Consider the following 18,201-nt stretch of genomic DNA (forward strand, 5'->3'; position numbering starts at 1 on the left):
TAATGAGGAAAGCGTTGTTGCCGTTTGTTATATTTTTTCCATACGATATGTGCCATGTAGGCTTTCGTATATGACATGAAAATTGGATTTTTTTTTAAAAAAAGGGGTAGTAGGTAATGTGGCTTAAAGTGAGATTTCCATCAGATAGGTGAATTCAAATAAGAATTCGCGTGCTGGTTCATTACATAGTGTGGTTGGCTTCATTACCATTAATTTAGCTGACGACGCACTAATGGTGTAATGGCTTTAATTAATACTCTTCTTATTCCCAGGAAGCTTTTTTTCAGCTTTTGAAGAAAGCTTAAAAAATATGTTTTTTTCTTTCTTTCTCTTTTTATACGTCGACTTGGGAATATCTTCATTTATTTGGTTAACAAAGGTACCAATGAAACGGTTGCTCTTTGGATCTTAAAATTAGTTTTATTTATGTGTGAATGATTGGTGGTTTATTTTTGAACTCCTCTCTTGGTTTCTTCTTTCTAAGCGAAAGATAAATGTTGTATTGGTTCTCATTTCTGGGTTTTTCAAATACTTATGAATAGGTACCTACCTACGCGCGAGTAATGAACCTTCAAATGTGGGAGTTGAGAGTAAATATGTTATTCACATTTCAGAACCAAATTTAGAATTTCCAAAATTGATTATTTCGATTTTTAACAAATTTTTGTTTACGGAATTGTTTCACCAGAATGCGAACTAAAGAGCAAAAATATTTGTCAAACTTTTTACTTTGAAGAATAGGAAATACGAATGAATCATTCTACGTAATCATAGGGTATTTACTCGAATTTCGGCGAAGAAAATACCAAACAAGAATTATCCGCACGAATCAATTAATCATTGATTATTCGGCTATTTATTCCATTCGAACTTCTGTTGGTAATTTTATGACTCAGGACAAACAGAAAGGAAATTATCAAGGGTAGACTCGAGTAATATGAAGTTTTTAAAAAATATATTTATTATTTATGGATGAACTAGTATAGCTTTACTTTACCTTCTGGGAATAAAAGTTCGTTATATTTTTTTTTTCAAACTACGTTTCTTTCTCGGTCGTCGGTCTGTATGGTTTTTGTTTCAGGACGAGAAAATTAAATCACGGATTGTACCGTAGCTAGCTAGGTAGGTAGGTATACTATACTGCTACGGTTAGAAAGATATTAATCTTGGTTTGAAAATATATATATTAAAAGGGGTACAGGTTGATAAACAAAAGGGAGAGGAACGAACGCAGCTGTGTATTCCAAAGCATACCTTGTTACCTTGTAACAACACTGGATGAAAAAAAAAATGAAACTGAGAAAGAAAGTGGGAAAAAATCTATTTAACGAAACTCAAGAGCAGGGTTTCACGGTCAATTGAAAAATAACTCTCTGGTAACAAACTCGAAAAATAGGTAAGGGAAGGGGGGATGTATACGTATTTGTACGAGCAATTTTTAGTATAGGTAAGCACGCAAATGGCATATGACAATGTGGAATTTATTGTCGCGTTGTTTGGATGAAAAACGTTCATTATAAGGTATTTTTAACTTACAATGGTCGTATTTCGATAGATTGTTGCTATATAGTTGGTAATAACGCGTACGTAGAATAGAAATCAAAAAAGTAGAGATGCGCGATTTCGAATCGTACAATTTATTACGTCAGACGCGGAAGTACGTGAAACTCTTTCGTGATATCTGATATTTAATTTATCGAATTTGACAATTCGAGTACTTCCCAAAGAAAAGAATGCAATCGAAGAAGGAAAGGGTATGAAAATAATGCATAGAATTATCGTAACGAAAAACAAAAAGAGTAGAATGGATGAAAAAAAGAGTGAAAATAATTTGCATCGGAAAGCTGCGAACGATGAAGGCAAAGTCTTAATTTAAGAAGGGAGAAAAAATTGAGAAAAATAGAATTTCTTAATGCAATTACAATAATCGAAGAAAAAGAAAGTTCTCGTTGAAATTCTTTTAATTTCCGGTTCGACCTGGTATCAATCGGCCGGGAGCAAAAATGCTTATTTTTTTCCAAGTAGGGCTTTTTTTCTACTCTCCTCGCTTAGCATAATATTTTTTTCAGATACTCGTGTATATCTATAGGTACATTGTTTCTAGGAGAATTGTTGTTCTCTTGCATCGTTAATAAAATGCATATTTTTTAAATCACAATCCAACAAGCTGTACCAGACATATTGTCCTAAATTAGACATCTCAAGTGTGATTTTCTAACTAAGTTGCTTAAATATTGAAAAATACCAAAATATTCAAAATTGTTAAATTGAATGGTCGTCCGTCAAATCGATTAAGCTCTACGGTTTTTCTTCTCTTCATTAATTTTTGGAGGATCTTTGTTTTCTTCCTAAAAATTTGCTGTTCTTAGTGCCAATGACATACCAAGGAACAATTTTTTTAAAAAATCTACCTAAGTACTTATTTTGGCTCCTGCCCCTGCAACTGCAAGCTATGCAATAGATAATACATGGAAACCAAAAATGAACCTAAACGATTTTATAATGAAAATTAATTATAATAGTTTTGAAAACGAAAATTGTCTCAAACGATGAAAAAAATTAGCCATGAAACGGAAACGTAGAATAGATATCAATAGATTCATTACATCGACTGATAACTGCCATTCTGTCAATTAATGCAAAAAAACAAATGGTATTTGTATTCTCAATGGATCGTTTTTTTTTTCAATTCATCCGCCACGTTAAATTACTAATTAAAACGGAATCTGTAGTATAATTGACGGTGGAAGAAATCGAATTGCGTCAATTAATTATTTCAATTTTAACCGTTTTTTTCCACTGGAGAAGAAAATTTGCGTAATTACAAGTATAAAAAAAATACCGATGACAAGTTTTTCGTTTCGTTCGGAAAATTAAGCATTTTTTTTTGTACACGAGTTTTGCCCGCAGGTACCCTTTTTTGCCTCGTTTCTGTGTGTAACGAGTTGAATTATTTTTGGACTTGGAAAGTAAACGTTAACGTTGGGCTGAATGGATATAGCGATGTAATTTTTATTCAACGGACGTTTCGTTATTTACGTGTATCGTTTTCGGCGTAGTAAAATTCCGAATAATTAACCGTTAAAATAAACAATGTCGAATACGTGACTCGATGTATTGAACTATTTTTTTTCATCACGATTTACTCAGGCTATACGAGTGTTTTTAGGATGTCAACATTTTAATAATTGCAATGATTACGCGTATTAGGGCATAATGCTCGTACATTCTCATCCAGCCCTTTCAAGAAATTACGAGTACCTATGTTTTTTGGAAGCTTAAAACTGCATACTCTCATCAACGCATTACCCTCCCCCCGCCCCTGCCCTAGTCATCTCCACGACACGCAAATTCTCATGCCCATACAAGCCTCCTCACCCCAACGTAAATTAAGTTGCCTAGTCGGGAACAAATTACGGCACACAGACGACAATTTATTCAACTCGAGTGTACATGAAATTCGTTTATTTTTTCAATGCACTCGGAGATTTGATTTTTTTGTGATGAGTTCATTTCTTCGAGTGAAAGGTTTTTTTTTAACTTTTTCAACGGATACGTAAAAATAGGGGTCGAATGGGTCAACTTCACCAATCAAAACTTTTTTTCATGATTTAAATCAGAAAATCATATTTTTTTGCAAACTTCCAATTTTTTTTAATCGACTTCACGAAATAACTCCATCCCAATTTTTTAATATGTTGTTCAGCATGAAAAGTTGTCCATAATATATTTTTTTCAGAATTTTTGAGAGTCGGAACAATATGAAAACTTTGTTTTGAAACTTTTCGAGCTAATGTTTTGTACGAAAAAAAGTTACAACACTGATTTTTATGATATCACCAAAAAGCCTTTTAAAACCCCAAACTATTGGAAAATATTTCATTTTGGTAGGTATCGCTGTTATCCAGTAATCCACTGCTGAAATGGATGATATTTTAAGTTCACTGAAAACAGCAGCCTTTGAAAAAGGGCTAAAGGGCTGTAATTTGCGCCATTGGTCATCCCTTCGGAAGGTCTTTCCACAGGAAAAATTTCAAAAAAATCGCCGACCCCCGTTATCACTTTTTGGTCGAATTAACGTTAAATGGCCCAAATTAGAATCCATAATTCCATACCTACTAGGATGGTCCTCTACATGGCAAAAAAGGTACCTAAAAATACAAATTTCAGCTATTCATGGGGGAGGGGTCAGCTTGGTATTCATGGGAGGTAGCTAAAATCGTCATGAGAGTTTATTTTACTCAAAAGGGACCTTTTAGAGATGATGGAACTCAAAATTTTGAAATTTTGAACATTTTTCTTTGGATTATTTTTTTAATTTTTGAAAATTGAGGGGCCCACTGCAGCCCGAATTTTTTGAAAATGGAAAAAATAAAAAATATAGGGAATTATTTTATTACCAGAGGTTATACCTTTAAGGGGTGGGAGCGGAAAAAATCCCAACTTCAAAAATAAGGACCACCCTAATACCTACTCTAAATCTTCAAAGGACCCCATCTATCGAAAGTGTCAAAATAAAGACGCAAAAAAAAAGACTCGACAGAGAGATTAAAAAAAACATTATTATGCCTTCAAACTCACTTATTATTTTTATTTGGTTTCCTCACCCGCGAACGTGATATCGTAAATAAACGCTGTATCGTGAAAATACCTTCATTCCGCTCCGACAAGCTCCCCTCTACATCAAAAAAAATATATCCCGAACACTCGAATACATACTCGAAACGAATAATTCGTACAGTTCGCCCGGTAATTCCGCTCGATTAATTTTAAAACTATTGAAATAGTGTTTCGCGTATAGTTAATTCACGGTTCATAAAATTAATTGATACACGAAAATAACTCCACTTTTAGGGGGTATTTAAAGTGAAAACTTTTCACATAGAGTTGGAAAACTGTATTTGAGGCTGGAATATAGATAGTAAAAAAAAAAATCGAACCACTCGTCCGATACCACAAAACCAGGAAAATGAGAATTTTTTCATAACTTGGATCAAGCATGTTGTTTTTTTCTCGCATTCGCTTCTCGAGATTACCCTGTTTTTGAAAAATTTTCAAAATATACGAATAAAGTTTGAAATTATAGTTCAGGTTTGAGATTACAAGCCTATAAAGAAGGTATGAAGGAGTTTAAACTCGTGTTTCAGAGGGTAAAAAGTCTAAACAAGCCGTATTTATGTTGGTTTTTTGTGTAGGGTTGCTTTCAAAAACAACGAAATTACCACAGCAAACCTTTCAAATTTTGCATTATAAATAAAAGAATATATGTATACTACGATGCAAAAGAAACCAATTCTTTGGAAAGACGATTTACTCGTTTTTCGATGAACGAGAAAGGAGTAGAGGGAAAGCCTACGAGGCTTTTTTCTCTGTAGAACGTATCATGGATGTATAGGGAAGGAAAGTAGGTATCTTCGGGGTATGCTGTTTTCTCGACGGACAATATAACGCCGCAGGAACCACAGCCGTATTGATAAGCTATAAATATTGAAAAAAAAGAAAGCAGAAACAAAATAGGTGCGGGTTGGAATCATTGGCGAAATCATACGAGCGAGGTCACACAATATCTGTGGCTGACTGAGCTGAAAAAAAAAGAGAATTTTGTAATCGAGAACAAAAGACAGCATTAAATTCGCATTACGGGTTTGTCGAACAAGGAGCTTAGGTCCTTGGCGGGAAGCTCGGGACACAGTATGTGTGCAAATCACGAGCTAATATTTTCTTCTTTCGCCATTGTATCGGTATAACGAGGGCGTATCCTGAATAGACGAAGAATATAGAAAACGGAAATTCCAGTCGACGTTGCTCCGGCCATGTTTTAAATTTAAGTACATCATTGTACGTCAGGTTTTATTTTTACATTTTACCTCCCTCCATTGTCTGATTCGAAGTCTATGTGGCCCATTTTTGCAGCGTAGTATCGTCAAAAATATATTTCTTTGTTGATCTTCGTAATAAGCTAAGTACACATTTTGTATTTTGAGAATGCATTTTCGTTCCTGACGCATTGCGTGGAAGCATGCTATGTGATAGGCTACCTGCATCAGCTGAAATTTGGCCCGGTTGGTGACTCTCGTTGGATGCCAATTATCGAGATTATTTACCAATTTATACCATGAGTTATGACCTTAGCCACCCCTTTCTTTTTATTGGCCAAAGACTACTCCGAGGGTAATTTAGATACTTTAATGACTCGCTAGATTTCATAACTGCCATTCCCTCTGCCATCTCGTTTTCTATAACTCTTTCTGGATGGGCTGGAAACTGCAACAAAAGTCGTTACCGAATGGCTTGCGTGTAAAATGAAATTTAAAACGCGTATAAGCCGAGTATGAAATTCGCATCTGCGTTCGCATCCACCCTCCAATTTGCAAGATTCAAAATTGTCCAGCTGTTGCCGTGACACCCGTCCGGTGCTTTACTTCGGCACTTTGTCTCCGCCAAGTTTTAAGGACTTAATATCGCCGTCTCTGCCTATTCCGTATTACTCTTCCTTGTAATCTGTTTCCTAATTGTTTCCTGCATGTTGTACGTTATTCTCATTCACCTTTGGCTATTCGTGTCTTTTCGGTTCAAATTTCTTTGCAATATTGTGATTCGCTATGGATTGTTGAAGATGCGTAGATGGATCGAATGCTTGGTGCATATTTCATTGAAGTCTGATTCGAGTTCGAGTAAGATCTTTTCCATTTGTCAGGTGTCAGGTTGTAAATACTTCAAGTGAATGAGTGATGTGTTGAAATGGGCATATTCACAGGTACGCGGAATATAATAATTCCAATTGACTGGTGTAAATTTTTTGAACAAGACAAATCTACTTCGAAAGTGCATACAAAAATACATTACCAACCAAACTTCCCAATGCTAAAATACATTTTTCAATTTTCGATAAGTTTTTGAAAACCAAATTACCTACCTCAAAAATGGGTAAAAATCATTTCCTTAAATTGACCTAGAAAGCTAAAATTTAATAAGTAGGTACCTATCCTATTTTCGACTCACTAAATCGATTGAATATCATTCTGAACAATTTTGAGCAGTTCTGGAGCATTCAGCGGTGCATATTTTTATAGATGAAATTTTCACAGAATTTTATCTAATGAATATGGGAAGCTACAATTCACTTTGTACAACTTTTATAAAAATTCCAGTTCTTGGCTTTCGATTTTTGGGAATTAATATGTAATTGGTCGGGTGAGTCACAAACGCAATTTAATTTTAACAGGTTTTTATGCTAATTTTCCAAAAATTTCTGGAGACTTCAAAATGTTCTGAAACCGTCTCCAGTCAACTCGTCATGTTAAAAGTAGAGCATAAGAAATGAATTTCAGATTTTTTTATCGAATGGCACTGGTAAGTACTAAGTAGGTACCTACCGTTATTTCCAATTATGAAATTACTGGAGAAATCGCAGTTTCAAACTGGCAGAAATTGAATTTGAAAAAATGGAATCCAAATGGCTTCAATGAGTCGCTAAGAACCAATCCGTTTATGCGTGCCAAAGTTGATTATGTCGATTTTTATGGCCCTTTTTTAAAATCTGTAATTTTCAAAAAGTACAGCTGTAGGCTTCTGAACGGTTAAAAATCACATTCAATGGACTCAATAGACTCAATACGTTGAAATTGGAGTACTCAAATATAAAGTTGATTTCAACTTTTCAACTACATTGGTAACATTTTGTAAAAATTTCCTCTTTTAAAAATCTTCTGAAAGCTGCAGAACTGCTCAAAATTGTTCGAAACCATTGCCAATCCTTTCAGGGAGTCAAAAAATGGAGTATGTATAAACACAGAATTTCAGCTTTACAAGCTAATTTAGTAAGTCACGTTTTGATTTTTTTCTTATTTTTGGGCCAAATTATATACCTACTTTTAAAAATTCCCCAAAAATCAAAAAATTGCACTTGAGCATCTTAAATTTTGACTGATGAATTGAATTGGTGATGACGTATTTTTGCATGTTCTTTCAATTAGATAAGCATCATCCAGTTCAGAAAATTAACTTTCAGTTGAGATGCATCCCTTGTAAGCTTTTGTTAGAACATCTCAAAAACCGAGAGTTTGAATGATCTGGGACAGGCTATGAAAGTATGTCCTCACCTCTATAATTTGGCCACTCATTTTACTACCAGTCGGTTTTCTCAACTGACAATGAGTATACATATATTGGAAAGCCATAAAAATGTCAAAATTTTGTATCTATTTTGAATCTGGAGCAATGGATGTAAAAAGTTGAAAATCTTGATAAAATGCAAATAAATCATGAATAATTGGGATTAGAAATTTTTTGAATTTTGTTGGAAGTCAAAGTTGAAAGTTGTGCTTTTGAATGGATTTAAACACAAAAACACAATCTTTTTCCGGAAAATTTTTTATAAACATTTTTAATCCTAATTCAGAGAAATTCTAATCTGAAATCAAGATTTTTTTCTCATTGCAATTTAGACTGATTGAGCAAAAATTCCAAACTTTTTATGTAGGTAGGAACCTACCCAACTGATTTCCCGATTTAGCAAATTGGATGATGATTTGATTGCACTGCTGTTTTATTAATTGTAGAACAGTACACTTTTCTGTACAGAACTATTCAAATCAATCACTTTCTGTACTACCCAAACGTGGCAGAACTATCTCTCTAAATTTGAAACAGTCAAATTCCTCTGTTTTGGAAGTCAAAATGTTGTCAAATCATCACCGCTGGAGACAGTAGTTTGTGACTGAAATTGCAGCAGCTAAATAATTTATTGTACATAATATATTTGTCAATTAAAAATAAATAATAGTTAGGTACCTAATTTTGAACAACTTTGGCAGTACTTTTTCACTATTTTTCCCAGTCGCGAAATTTTGCCTTCTTGAAACAGTTAAATTTCACTATTTCGGATTTAGAGAAAAACCCATTAGAAAATATCCTATCTGAATGCCTATAGGTTGAACTTTAATAGGTACCTATACGTTGACTATACTAATGGAATGATAGGATCAAATTATTAGAAAAACTATTCTTATGTGAACTGATATGAAAATAGGATGTGGAGTATTTTGTAATTATATTCATCTTAACAATATCTTTTAAATTAAAAAAATCGCGAGTCAGGTGTTACGTCTGCCTACATTGTTTTAAAAGGATTAATATAAACAGATAACTGCACAGTGCACATTTTCCATGAAAACAAATCTAATCTTGACTTAAAGTCATTCCTCTCGCAATTTCGTATTGAAAATTCGTAATTTACTCACCTACCTACCTACTTACCTACTAATGTAAGCCTATCAAAACATTTGCTTTTCCATTCCATGAGTAGATAGGCTAAGTATCTAATTAAGCTCTCGTATCTTCAGATGAGTTAAAAAATATCTTCCTATATTTCAAAAAATAAAAATAAACTTCATAACACCACCTAGCAAACTTAATAAAGTTACCGGAAAAACATTATCTACTTATTCGCTTTGCAAATAAGATGAAATTCTTAATAAGCTTTACGTGACATACTCAGCTCTAAGATATGTCTACTGTTCGTCATGCACATTTTAACGTTATAATCACTCACGTCACCTTTTTCTACCTTTCAACCGAAATTTCCCAGGCAAATAAGCGTCGTCGTGACTTTATCTTTACTCACCTATACCTACCTTTTTGGCGTTGTTTTACTAACTTGTTTCAACATTCATTTCCCCCTCACTCTTTCACTTCGTTCGACTTTTGCAAAAGCGCAACACAAATATACTTATGCCGTTATGCGTGGATATTGTGTGTACCTTACCTATGCTTACATAGGTACGCTATAATGTCTGACAAGGTTTCATTCAATTTTGATGGAGTAGCGTTTTATTGGTATTTTTTTTTCGGCTAGATATTTCTTGACGTTTACTTTTTCGTTTTCTTTTACTCGTATATAAAGCAGCCGAGATGATCAGTAACCAAAAAAACATAACTTTACTCTTACCTCATTCTGAATGTGTGTTTTTCTTTTAACATCGCTTTGCTTTGATACTCATAAAGGTTATATATTTTATTCTTTGCTTCCTTCGACAAGGTCATTTTGTGTATTGAAACGCCTACGAATAAGTACTCGTATTTCCATTACCGAACGTATCACACTATTCGTTTTAGCCCGCATGTTTCGTTTCGTATTTTCATCTTTTCACTGTAAACATGTTCGAGAACAAGGGATAGGATCCCAATTTTGAGTAAACAGCTGGAAAGTCGATCGATGAAAGTATCAAGGTTTGTTTATCAGTGATGTCAAGAAATCATTTTCCGGAATAGAATTCAATTTACATCAAAGCTTGTGGAACGAATGAAGTTCTGAGAGTCAAAATGCGTTCTGTTTTTCTGTTGATTTAAAATCAAAGTGATTTTTTTCTCTACCGGTGGGAAGGATCGGGCTGCATCTTATGTTCTTTCTGACTAATCAATTAAAGATAAGTATAAGGTTTAAACCAATTTTTTATACTTTCTTCCAAATCAGAAGGCTTTGGCAGAATTTTTCAACTTTTGATCAAATTTTGAAACCTATCCCCTAAATTCTGAGATTACCCTCAGTTTTTGTAAAGGGGGTTTCACGGAATGATTTAACAACAAGAAAATTCAAATTGTAAAATTCACAGAATGCTTTTAAAAATTTGCCAAGAACCTCTCAAAAGGTTTGGCTCTGACTTTGAAATACATTTATGTATGATTTGGGGGGAAATGAATAGAAAAATTGTTATTTTCTATCGAAAATTGGCCATTTTTCAAGTGAAAGTTTAACTATACGTTTCTGATGAAAAGAAAGGGAGGGAAATACCGAAATTAAAATAATCATACAAAATCACTAGAAATTATTGAAAAGTAGGAAAATATTAAAAAAATTAAAGAAAGAATAAATTTCATTCAACTAGGTATTTATCAAGTAGGTATTTGATGAAGTTACCTACACATAACATAACGTTTTACGAACATACCTAATTTTATCAGCTCGTAAAAAATTTCAAGTTGAAAATTCGGTTTCAATTATTTTTATATCTATGTACTTTTCTAAAATACTGCTGAAATTAAATGGTCGTATTTTAAGCGATAAGAAGACGTTAGGAATTTGTTAATGAGGCAAACATAAGGTATATGAATGTATTGACTTGCTGAATCTGAATTGTTTCACCATTTCCAGTCAACCTGGCCTACGAGAAATCAATTTTTTCCAAAAGTTTTCAAATGGATGCTTATCAAAGTCGTAAAAAATTCCCTTCAAACTGAAAGTCCTCCCGGTTTAAAAAAAGGTGAAAATATGATAAATTTTTTTGCCAAGAATTCAATGTTTCGTGCGTCAGAATTATTCTTCTACATAACCCTATTCTTAATCAAAAACCATCGCTAGTCCTACAAGAAATATTACCCCTCTTCCTTTTAAAACGCCCTAAAAAAATAAACAAAGAATAAATTCAAAAATTGATTTTTGAATTTCTCTTACCAGAACTTCTCTGAATTGATAACCTCGCATTTCGAGAAAAAGTCATCTCCGATCTCTCCGAGCGATTTTGGTCCTTTTGGGGGTGATAAAGGTTCCTCCCCCTTTCTCGAAAAAATAATTGCTCTAAATAGCCGTCTCTTCGCTGATCTTTTGAACAATTTTGGCCTTCCTGTAGATCCCCCTCCCCATACCTCTTCAAAAAGAAAAAAATCAAAACATGATGGGAAAATTTTTCAAAAAAATAAATAATAAAATTAGGTGTGTGGGGGAGTGTTTTCCTGAAAAAGGGGCACCTATTTAGAAGAATTCTGACGCTAGAAAAAAATCGATTGAATGATTAATTTTGTACCTGCAGGGAATCACCAGAAAAACTTTCAACTGCATTTTTTCCTTCTCCAACTTTCAGTAGGTACTAGGTAGAGTGCAAAATAGTCTCGTAACAAGCTGTAAGAGCAAAGTTGAGTGATAAAAGCACATCTTGTATGAGAACGTATACCTACAGGTTTATGGCTTGCTCAATGAAATATAAATTTTGTCACACGACGTAAAGATTTTTTATTGGTGTGTTTTTCGACGAAGAGTTAACGATACTATCGTAAAAATCATTTTAGACTTTTTATTTTTGATAAGTGCTTTTTTATTATTATAAATCCGTATAAAACACAAGATAGGTAAGGTACTTTTGCGTAGGTATCATTTATTAAATTGTCGTATGCTGATTTTTTTTTTTTCACAACATGTCACAACCTAAGTACAAAATATCGACTGTAAAATCACAAACAGCTTTATACTCCTACACCAATTTGTATCCTTTATTCGAGCTTTCACGTTTTCCTTTTACAAAAAGGGCACACTAAACGAGTATAGTTTGGCGAAGTAACCTCATAAAATACATTGTAAAGTTAAATTAATTTTACAAAATGACTTTTCAAGTCAACTTCTTAAATATAGTTTTATATTAATACTTATAAATTGGTTACATTTTATTTTTGTTTTCTTTTGTTTCTTATTTTCACTCGGGGAGAAAAATTGACTGGATTTTTTCCGCGGTTAAATCGCTTTTTGAAATTTATTTCATTTCCATTCAAAAGTTTGCCAGTTTAAATAGCGATTGTTTAGCAAACGCAATAAATGAGGTAAATTTTTTTAAACGTTTAAAAAATAATGAAAAAACTATCTTAAGAAAGTATTTTGCGATTTTTTTTTCTTTCACTTTTCTCAAGATATGAGCTATTATGACGTTACACTAAAGAGAACGTAGTATAGAATAGGAAGAAAAACTTGAGAGAAAATCTCGCGTTAACTTTTTTCCTTTTTTTTTTACTACGAAGGCGAAAGTTTGCTAGAGAAACAAAAACCGTAATATGGTTTTTTTTATACACATTTCGAGCCGTTTATTCAAAAATAAAGTTATCAAATTTTCAAAAAAAAAAAAAAAAAGGAAAAAAAGAGCGAATAAATTGAAAACAAAGTTAACGCGAAATTGTTTAAGAACATTCGAGGGTAGAATTGTTTTAGATGAGAATGTTTAGACTTTGAAAATATACTATCTATAGAAGAGTTCAACGTTTAAATAAGTGTTTCTTATTTTATCGTTCGGTTGCAGGTTACCTTTCATATTCACCAAAGAATCCGGCCAATGTTCCAAATACGCTGAATTCTGGAATGTCTCTGATACCATATTTTGATCCATCGATGCCAACGAATGTTACAGCGTTGGTGGGCAAATCCGCATATTTGAGCTGTAAAGTTCGAAATTTGGGTAATAAAACGGTAAGTTTTTGAAATATTTTCTTATATAGAATATCAGTTTTGTTAAATTAGGTTTACGAGACGAGAAGCAAACCAGAGCGAAAAGGTATATGGGAAATTTCCTTTGAGGCAAAAAATAGAATTTGATAATAATTCCAGGGTATTCGTTTCTCTCATTGGTTTTATAGTATATGGTTCGGCGATGAAATATTTTTACTCTCTTTTGGCGGCATTTTGTGCGTCGAATAATACTACGTAGGTAGCATTAATGAAAACATTTGTAACTTTTGTATACACAAGAGAACGTTGGTTCGTGATTGAATTTATAGTAATTTTTCTTCGCCTGTTTCACAATTCATCGACCAAATTGTTAGATTTACTTTGGAAATGAATTTCATGCGACGAAGACGTTCGCCTCGGTCGTTATGAATGGAGAGGGAGAGGAGAAAAGCGCCCACGCGAATGAAATATGATACTTTTCATTTATTTAATCCGTTTATAATTTAGTTACGATAAGGAAAAATACTCGCTGCGTAAGATGAATCGGAACAAATTCGCCTTAGAGGGAAAGAAATTCACGAATTTTGGTCGACGATGTTGAAAATTCGACTTCATTTGAATACGTTGGTTTAATATATTTTCCCATTAATACTACGTACGTACACGTAGATAAGTATACCTATACATAAGAAGGCTTATATTATAAAAAGAGATAGGTAGGTTATCTATGCTATAGTGCAATATTAATGATAAATTTTACCGCAAGAAAGGTACAGGGGATGAACAGGGGAGTCAAATAATAAAGGCAAAAGGTTTTGTAACAATCGTTGGAGAAAGAAAAAAAACGAAAAACCTCAACGATGAAAAACAATACCTGCTTTGATAAAGGTAAAAAGGTTGAAACAGAAAATCCGACCCGGTAACTAAGCAACCTTAAGGAAATAATTTTTCGGCTTAGGTATTTTGCAGTCGTACACAAAGTACCCGAGAGTTTAGGTAATTCAAACAATTATTGAAATGGTTCCAATAACCGTTATCGGCGTGAACAAAACGTTTCAATAATCGTTATCGCTATCGTTGTCCGTAATTCACACAGAAGAGGTATTTTAAACGAGAATAATCGCTTTTGTCGACTTAATAAACCGGTTAAATGTAACGAATTAACCGTTCTATTTAATTATCGTTATGACCAAATTCGTATTCTGTTTGTGTACCATTGCCTCATGTAATGAATACGACGTTGGTATCTTTGAAGAACTAGATAGGAAGTGCCAGCTAATTCTTTCGAAAATCGCATCCTTCTCTGAGATCATCTCTGAGAGATGTTTTAATGAGATTTTATAGTTGATAAAATTTGTTTCAAGTCAGCATCATTTCATTATTCAAGCTTGACTTGATTGAGTATCCAAATTTTCAGGCAAAATTTCATATGAACCAGGAAACCGAAACTGTAACTCTTAAACGTAGGTATCATTAAGGTATGCATTATGAAAATAGTTTTTTTTTAATTTTGAACAAAATTCAAGGTTTTTGAAGGCAGAAATGATTTTATGCAATGAATTCAGAAAGATCTACTATGATTTTATTGCATATTTTTATTTATTTTGAATGCTAAAATGCATTATTTGTTATAGGTACATATAATTTTTTTCAGTTTTTTAGCACCTAAAATTTATCACTTTTATCATAACTGAAGAAATGTATATTATCTTTCGCGAATTATCCCTATTTCTCATTTACGTATTTTTCAAGAAAAAAATACAACATAGATACCTACCTATTTAATGAAAATACGTACGTATGTGACTGCCTGTATCAATTTTTTTTTAGAGATAAGGTAATTCTAAATACACGTTGAAGGTACCTTCCTGAGGTACATTGGTTTAAAAAATGATAATTTCTACTTCATCGTAATAAATAAACGCTAACGAAATACATACCTGGCATTTTAACGTTCATGTTTGTGTTGAGTAGGTACTTTATTTGTGCGTCTCGTTTAAAAAAATTATTATTATTACAATAGAATATTATAATTAACTCGAATTGAATAATGAATGCTGTTATCAACATTTGAGAAGGATTTACCTATCTCTTAAAACATAAAAGTGTTTCGTGTTTTTTATACGATTTTTCCAAAAATTCGAAGTTTTGATGAGTTTGGAATTTGATTAAGTATTTCATAAGGTTTATTTTTGTAGATTTTTTATGAATGCTTATTTTGACCATGGTCAACAATGTGAGTAACCAATATCCACTTACCTTTGGTTTATTTCAGTGTCTTTGTGAATTAGGGTCCTGCTGTTCAGGTTCAGTTCACAGTCATTTTATTGCTTCTGGGGTAGGGCTGGTGAACAGAATCTGAACAAAACACTATAAACGGAACAATAAAAACAAAATTTTTCAAATTTTCTGAACATTACCCGAACAGTACGATATACCATAATGCTCTGAACAAATGAACGCTAACTGAACAGAACGATTCAACATTTTGAACATGATCAGAACTGAACAAGGGTATCTTTTAATTTTATTCAAAGGTAGGTATTCACTATTTTTCATGTTTCAAACTTCATTTTTATGATCCAAACCCCCAAAGTTTCGTTTTGACTTCCAAAGCCAGTAAAATGCTCATGTAGGTAAGTGAAGAAAAAATGACTGCAAAAGTGAGAACAGAACAGAACAAAACGAAACAGAAGCAAATTAATGTGAGCAAAACCAGAACAGAATTCTACGACGTTTTTTGTTCATGAACAGAACAGAACAAAACAATGGTTCCGTTCATCAGCCCTGTTCTGAGGAGAAAGTACATAGTATGGGAAGAGACTGGCTTGAAAATTTAATAGAAGAAATCATCTCATTATTTCTCTTTAGTAGACTTTTCGAGGTTTCGAACATGAGTGATATTATGCTGGAGAGCAAGAAAAATAAATAGATACTTACCTACAAATTAGGTATTCTATAATTTTCAAAGTGCTCTTTAATTAAATCGTAGTCATATTAAGCAAGTAATAAGTACCTACATATGTATGTATGAATCAGGAATCAGCGAATAACCTTAAATTATATGTATAATAATGCATTTAATCTAGGTAGTGATAGCACGATAAATTCTTAATTAAACTTCCTACTTTTGGTGACTTATTTACCTATACGTTATGATTTAGGTTATATGCATCCCCATCATAAATTCTGAAACATTGGCAGAAGTTATCAGCATCGCAATTTGCTAAGGTAGCTGGCTTTATCATTATTGCATTTGGATACTGTTGATCACAGAGGGCTTGGCATTTGCTATGGTCACAATGATCGTATACCGATTTCTCAGCTCTCACGCGATTCAAGTTGTTGAAAAAAATTAACAATGCGCAGGTTGACGTTATTACCCGAACAATGGAGTTGCCTCTTACCATTCTACATTGACAACATTGTAAAAAAAAGAAAAAACAAAAAGTATAAATACACACAAGTTACGTATTTAGAGTAGAGTTGTGACTCACTCTGCCCTCTACCTCCACCTTGATAGAAGTAATTTCAAATTTTTGTTTCGAGCGAACCTGTCTCTAGAATTAATTTTGGAAGTCCAAGACATACATTTCAATACCAACCTGGCCATTAGGGTAGGTGGTCTTCGACTTTTTTTTTTTTTAAACTTGAAAGGGGATTTGAAAAAAAGTTGTAAGGGAGCCTCAAAAGACTTTGGGAGAAATTTGGGCCTTCGACCTTTAATTCATTTTTCTACAGGGGTTTCAAATTTCAAAATGCACATTGCAAATCGGGGGGGGGGAATATTGATGATCATTATGTCCACTTGGAAATAAGAAAACTGTTTTTAACACTTTTTCAGACAAAACACAAGTTAGGAATACCTAACTGTGAAGTCGTATGATGTCTGCATGTAAGTCATGAGAACTACATACTTAAGTAGGTACCTACTTGAAAAGGTGAAAAAAGTTCAAAAATTGTTTTCATACTTCCAAATTTCAACTACTCAATAAGATCTTTAAAATGGTCTTGGATTCTGATGGAAATGACCTGGGCTGATGCAGAATCTCAAATAGTTCTTTTTCAAAATCTGAACCACTTTTATTCAAAACAGGTTTGTGTACCAAGATTTTGGAGTGGAAAAATGTAGAAATCCTCCAACATTTTTTGTTTTGTTTGTTTTTTTTCCACGATCATTTCCGATGTCCATAGGTACCTACCTAAATACTACTTCATCTTGAAATGAAATACTAACCATTTGAATCGTTAAAAACCCATTCAGTTCAAACTGAAGAAAATATACTCACATGATTCTTATACTGTAGACCCTTCAATTAAGTAGGTACCTACTTTAAACACGCGAAAACAATTAAATACGTGTAGCAAAAAAGCGTTGCCTTTTAATGGACTTGGGTTTTTTTACTAGATAGGTACCTACGAGTACGTATATCACAAGTTTAATCAAAACTGCATCGACTTCAGTTGGAATAAACACTCTTATATGTACCTATGTGGGCAGCCATTTGAATTTGCGTCAACTCATGTACCATGTTATTATTCATAAATTATCAAATTTTTATTTTTGAAATTACAATAATAAGGTAGGTAGTGATAAAAAATGAAAATATTCCATGTTTTGCTACACGATTTATTGCGCAGCAATTTTCAGGAATTGACCATCAGTGATAAATGTATTGTGTAAGTATCCAAACCTTTCAGCAGTTCTTGAAAAGTTGATATCATTTTACAGCTTGAGTTCCCTCTGCAATTTTTTTAGGTTCGTACCTACTCATAAATAGTTGAAAAACACAATGTAAGTGTCATTTGATATGAAGTATGAGCACTTGTTTGTTACTTCAATGATTTTTTTTTTTTTGATTATTTGAAAAAAAAAAAATGTTTACTAACAAGTAAACATAAATCGAGTACGTGTGTTTAGAGAGGGTGAAGGGGGCATTATGATGAGACCCACGTGCATTGCACAGATAACGTCGGTAGTGAATTTCAGAAATCAG

At 33.1% G+C, this 18,201-nt stretch overlaps 1 protein-coding gene and 2 long non-coding RNA genes across 4 annotated transcripts in view; 1 reads left to right on the forward strand and 2 right to left on the reverse strand.

Annotated features, from left to right (window-relative positions):
• Positions 1–18,201, forward strand: part of LOC135835790 (kin of IRRE-like protein 1) — a 404,063-nt gene that overhangs the window by 302,827 nt on the left and 83,035 nt on the right. The window contains exon 2 of the mRNA XM_065350213.1: positions 13,059–13,225. Within this exon, the coding sequence (XP_065206285.1) occupies positions 13,059–13,225 (167 nt within the window). The remainder of the gene's footprint in view (positions 1–13,058; positions 13,226–18,201) is intronic.
• LOC135835800 (uncharacterized) overlaps positions 1–18,201 on the reverse strand; it is a 467,845-nt gene that overhangs the window by 185,468 nt on the left and 264,176 nt on the right. The window lies entirely within an intron of this gene.
• On the reverse strand, positions 16,146–17,729 carry LOC135835802 (uncharacterized). The gene is made up of 2 exons (XR_010556952.1): positions 17,494–17,729; positions 16,146–16,615 (listed from the first exon to the last, which is right to left on the reverse strand). It is a non-coding gene; the product is annotated as an uncharacterized LOC135835802 (long non-coding RNA).

Source organism: Planococcus citri, chromosome 2 (genome assembly GCF_950023065.1).
Source record: "Planococcus citri chromosome 2, ihPlaCitr1.1, whole genome shotgun sequence".
Lineage (NCBI taxonomy): Eukaryota > Metazoa > Arthropoda > Insecta > Hemiptera > Pseudococcidae > Planococcus > Planococcus citri.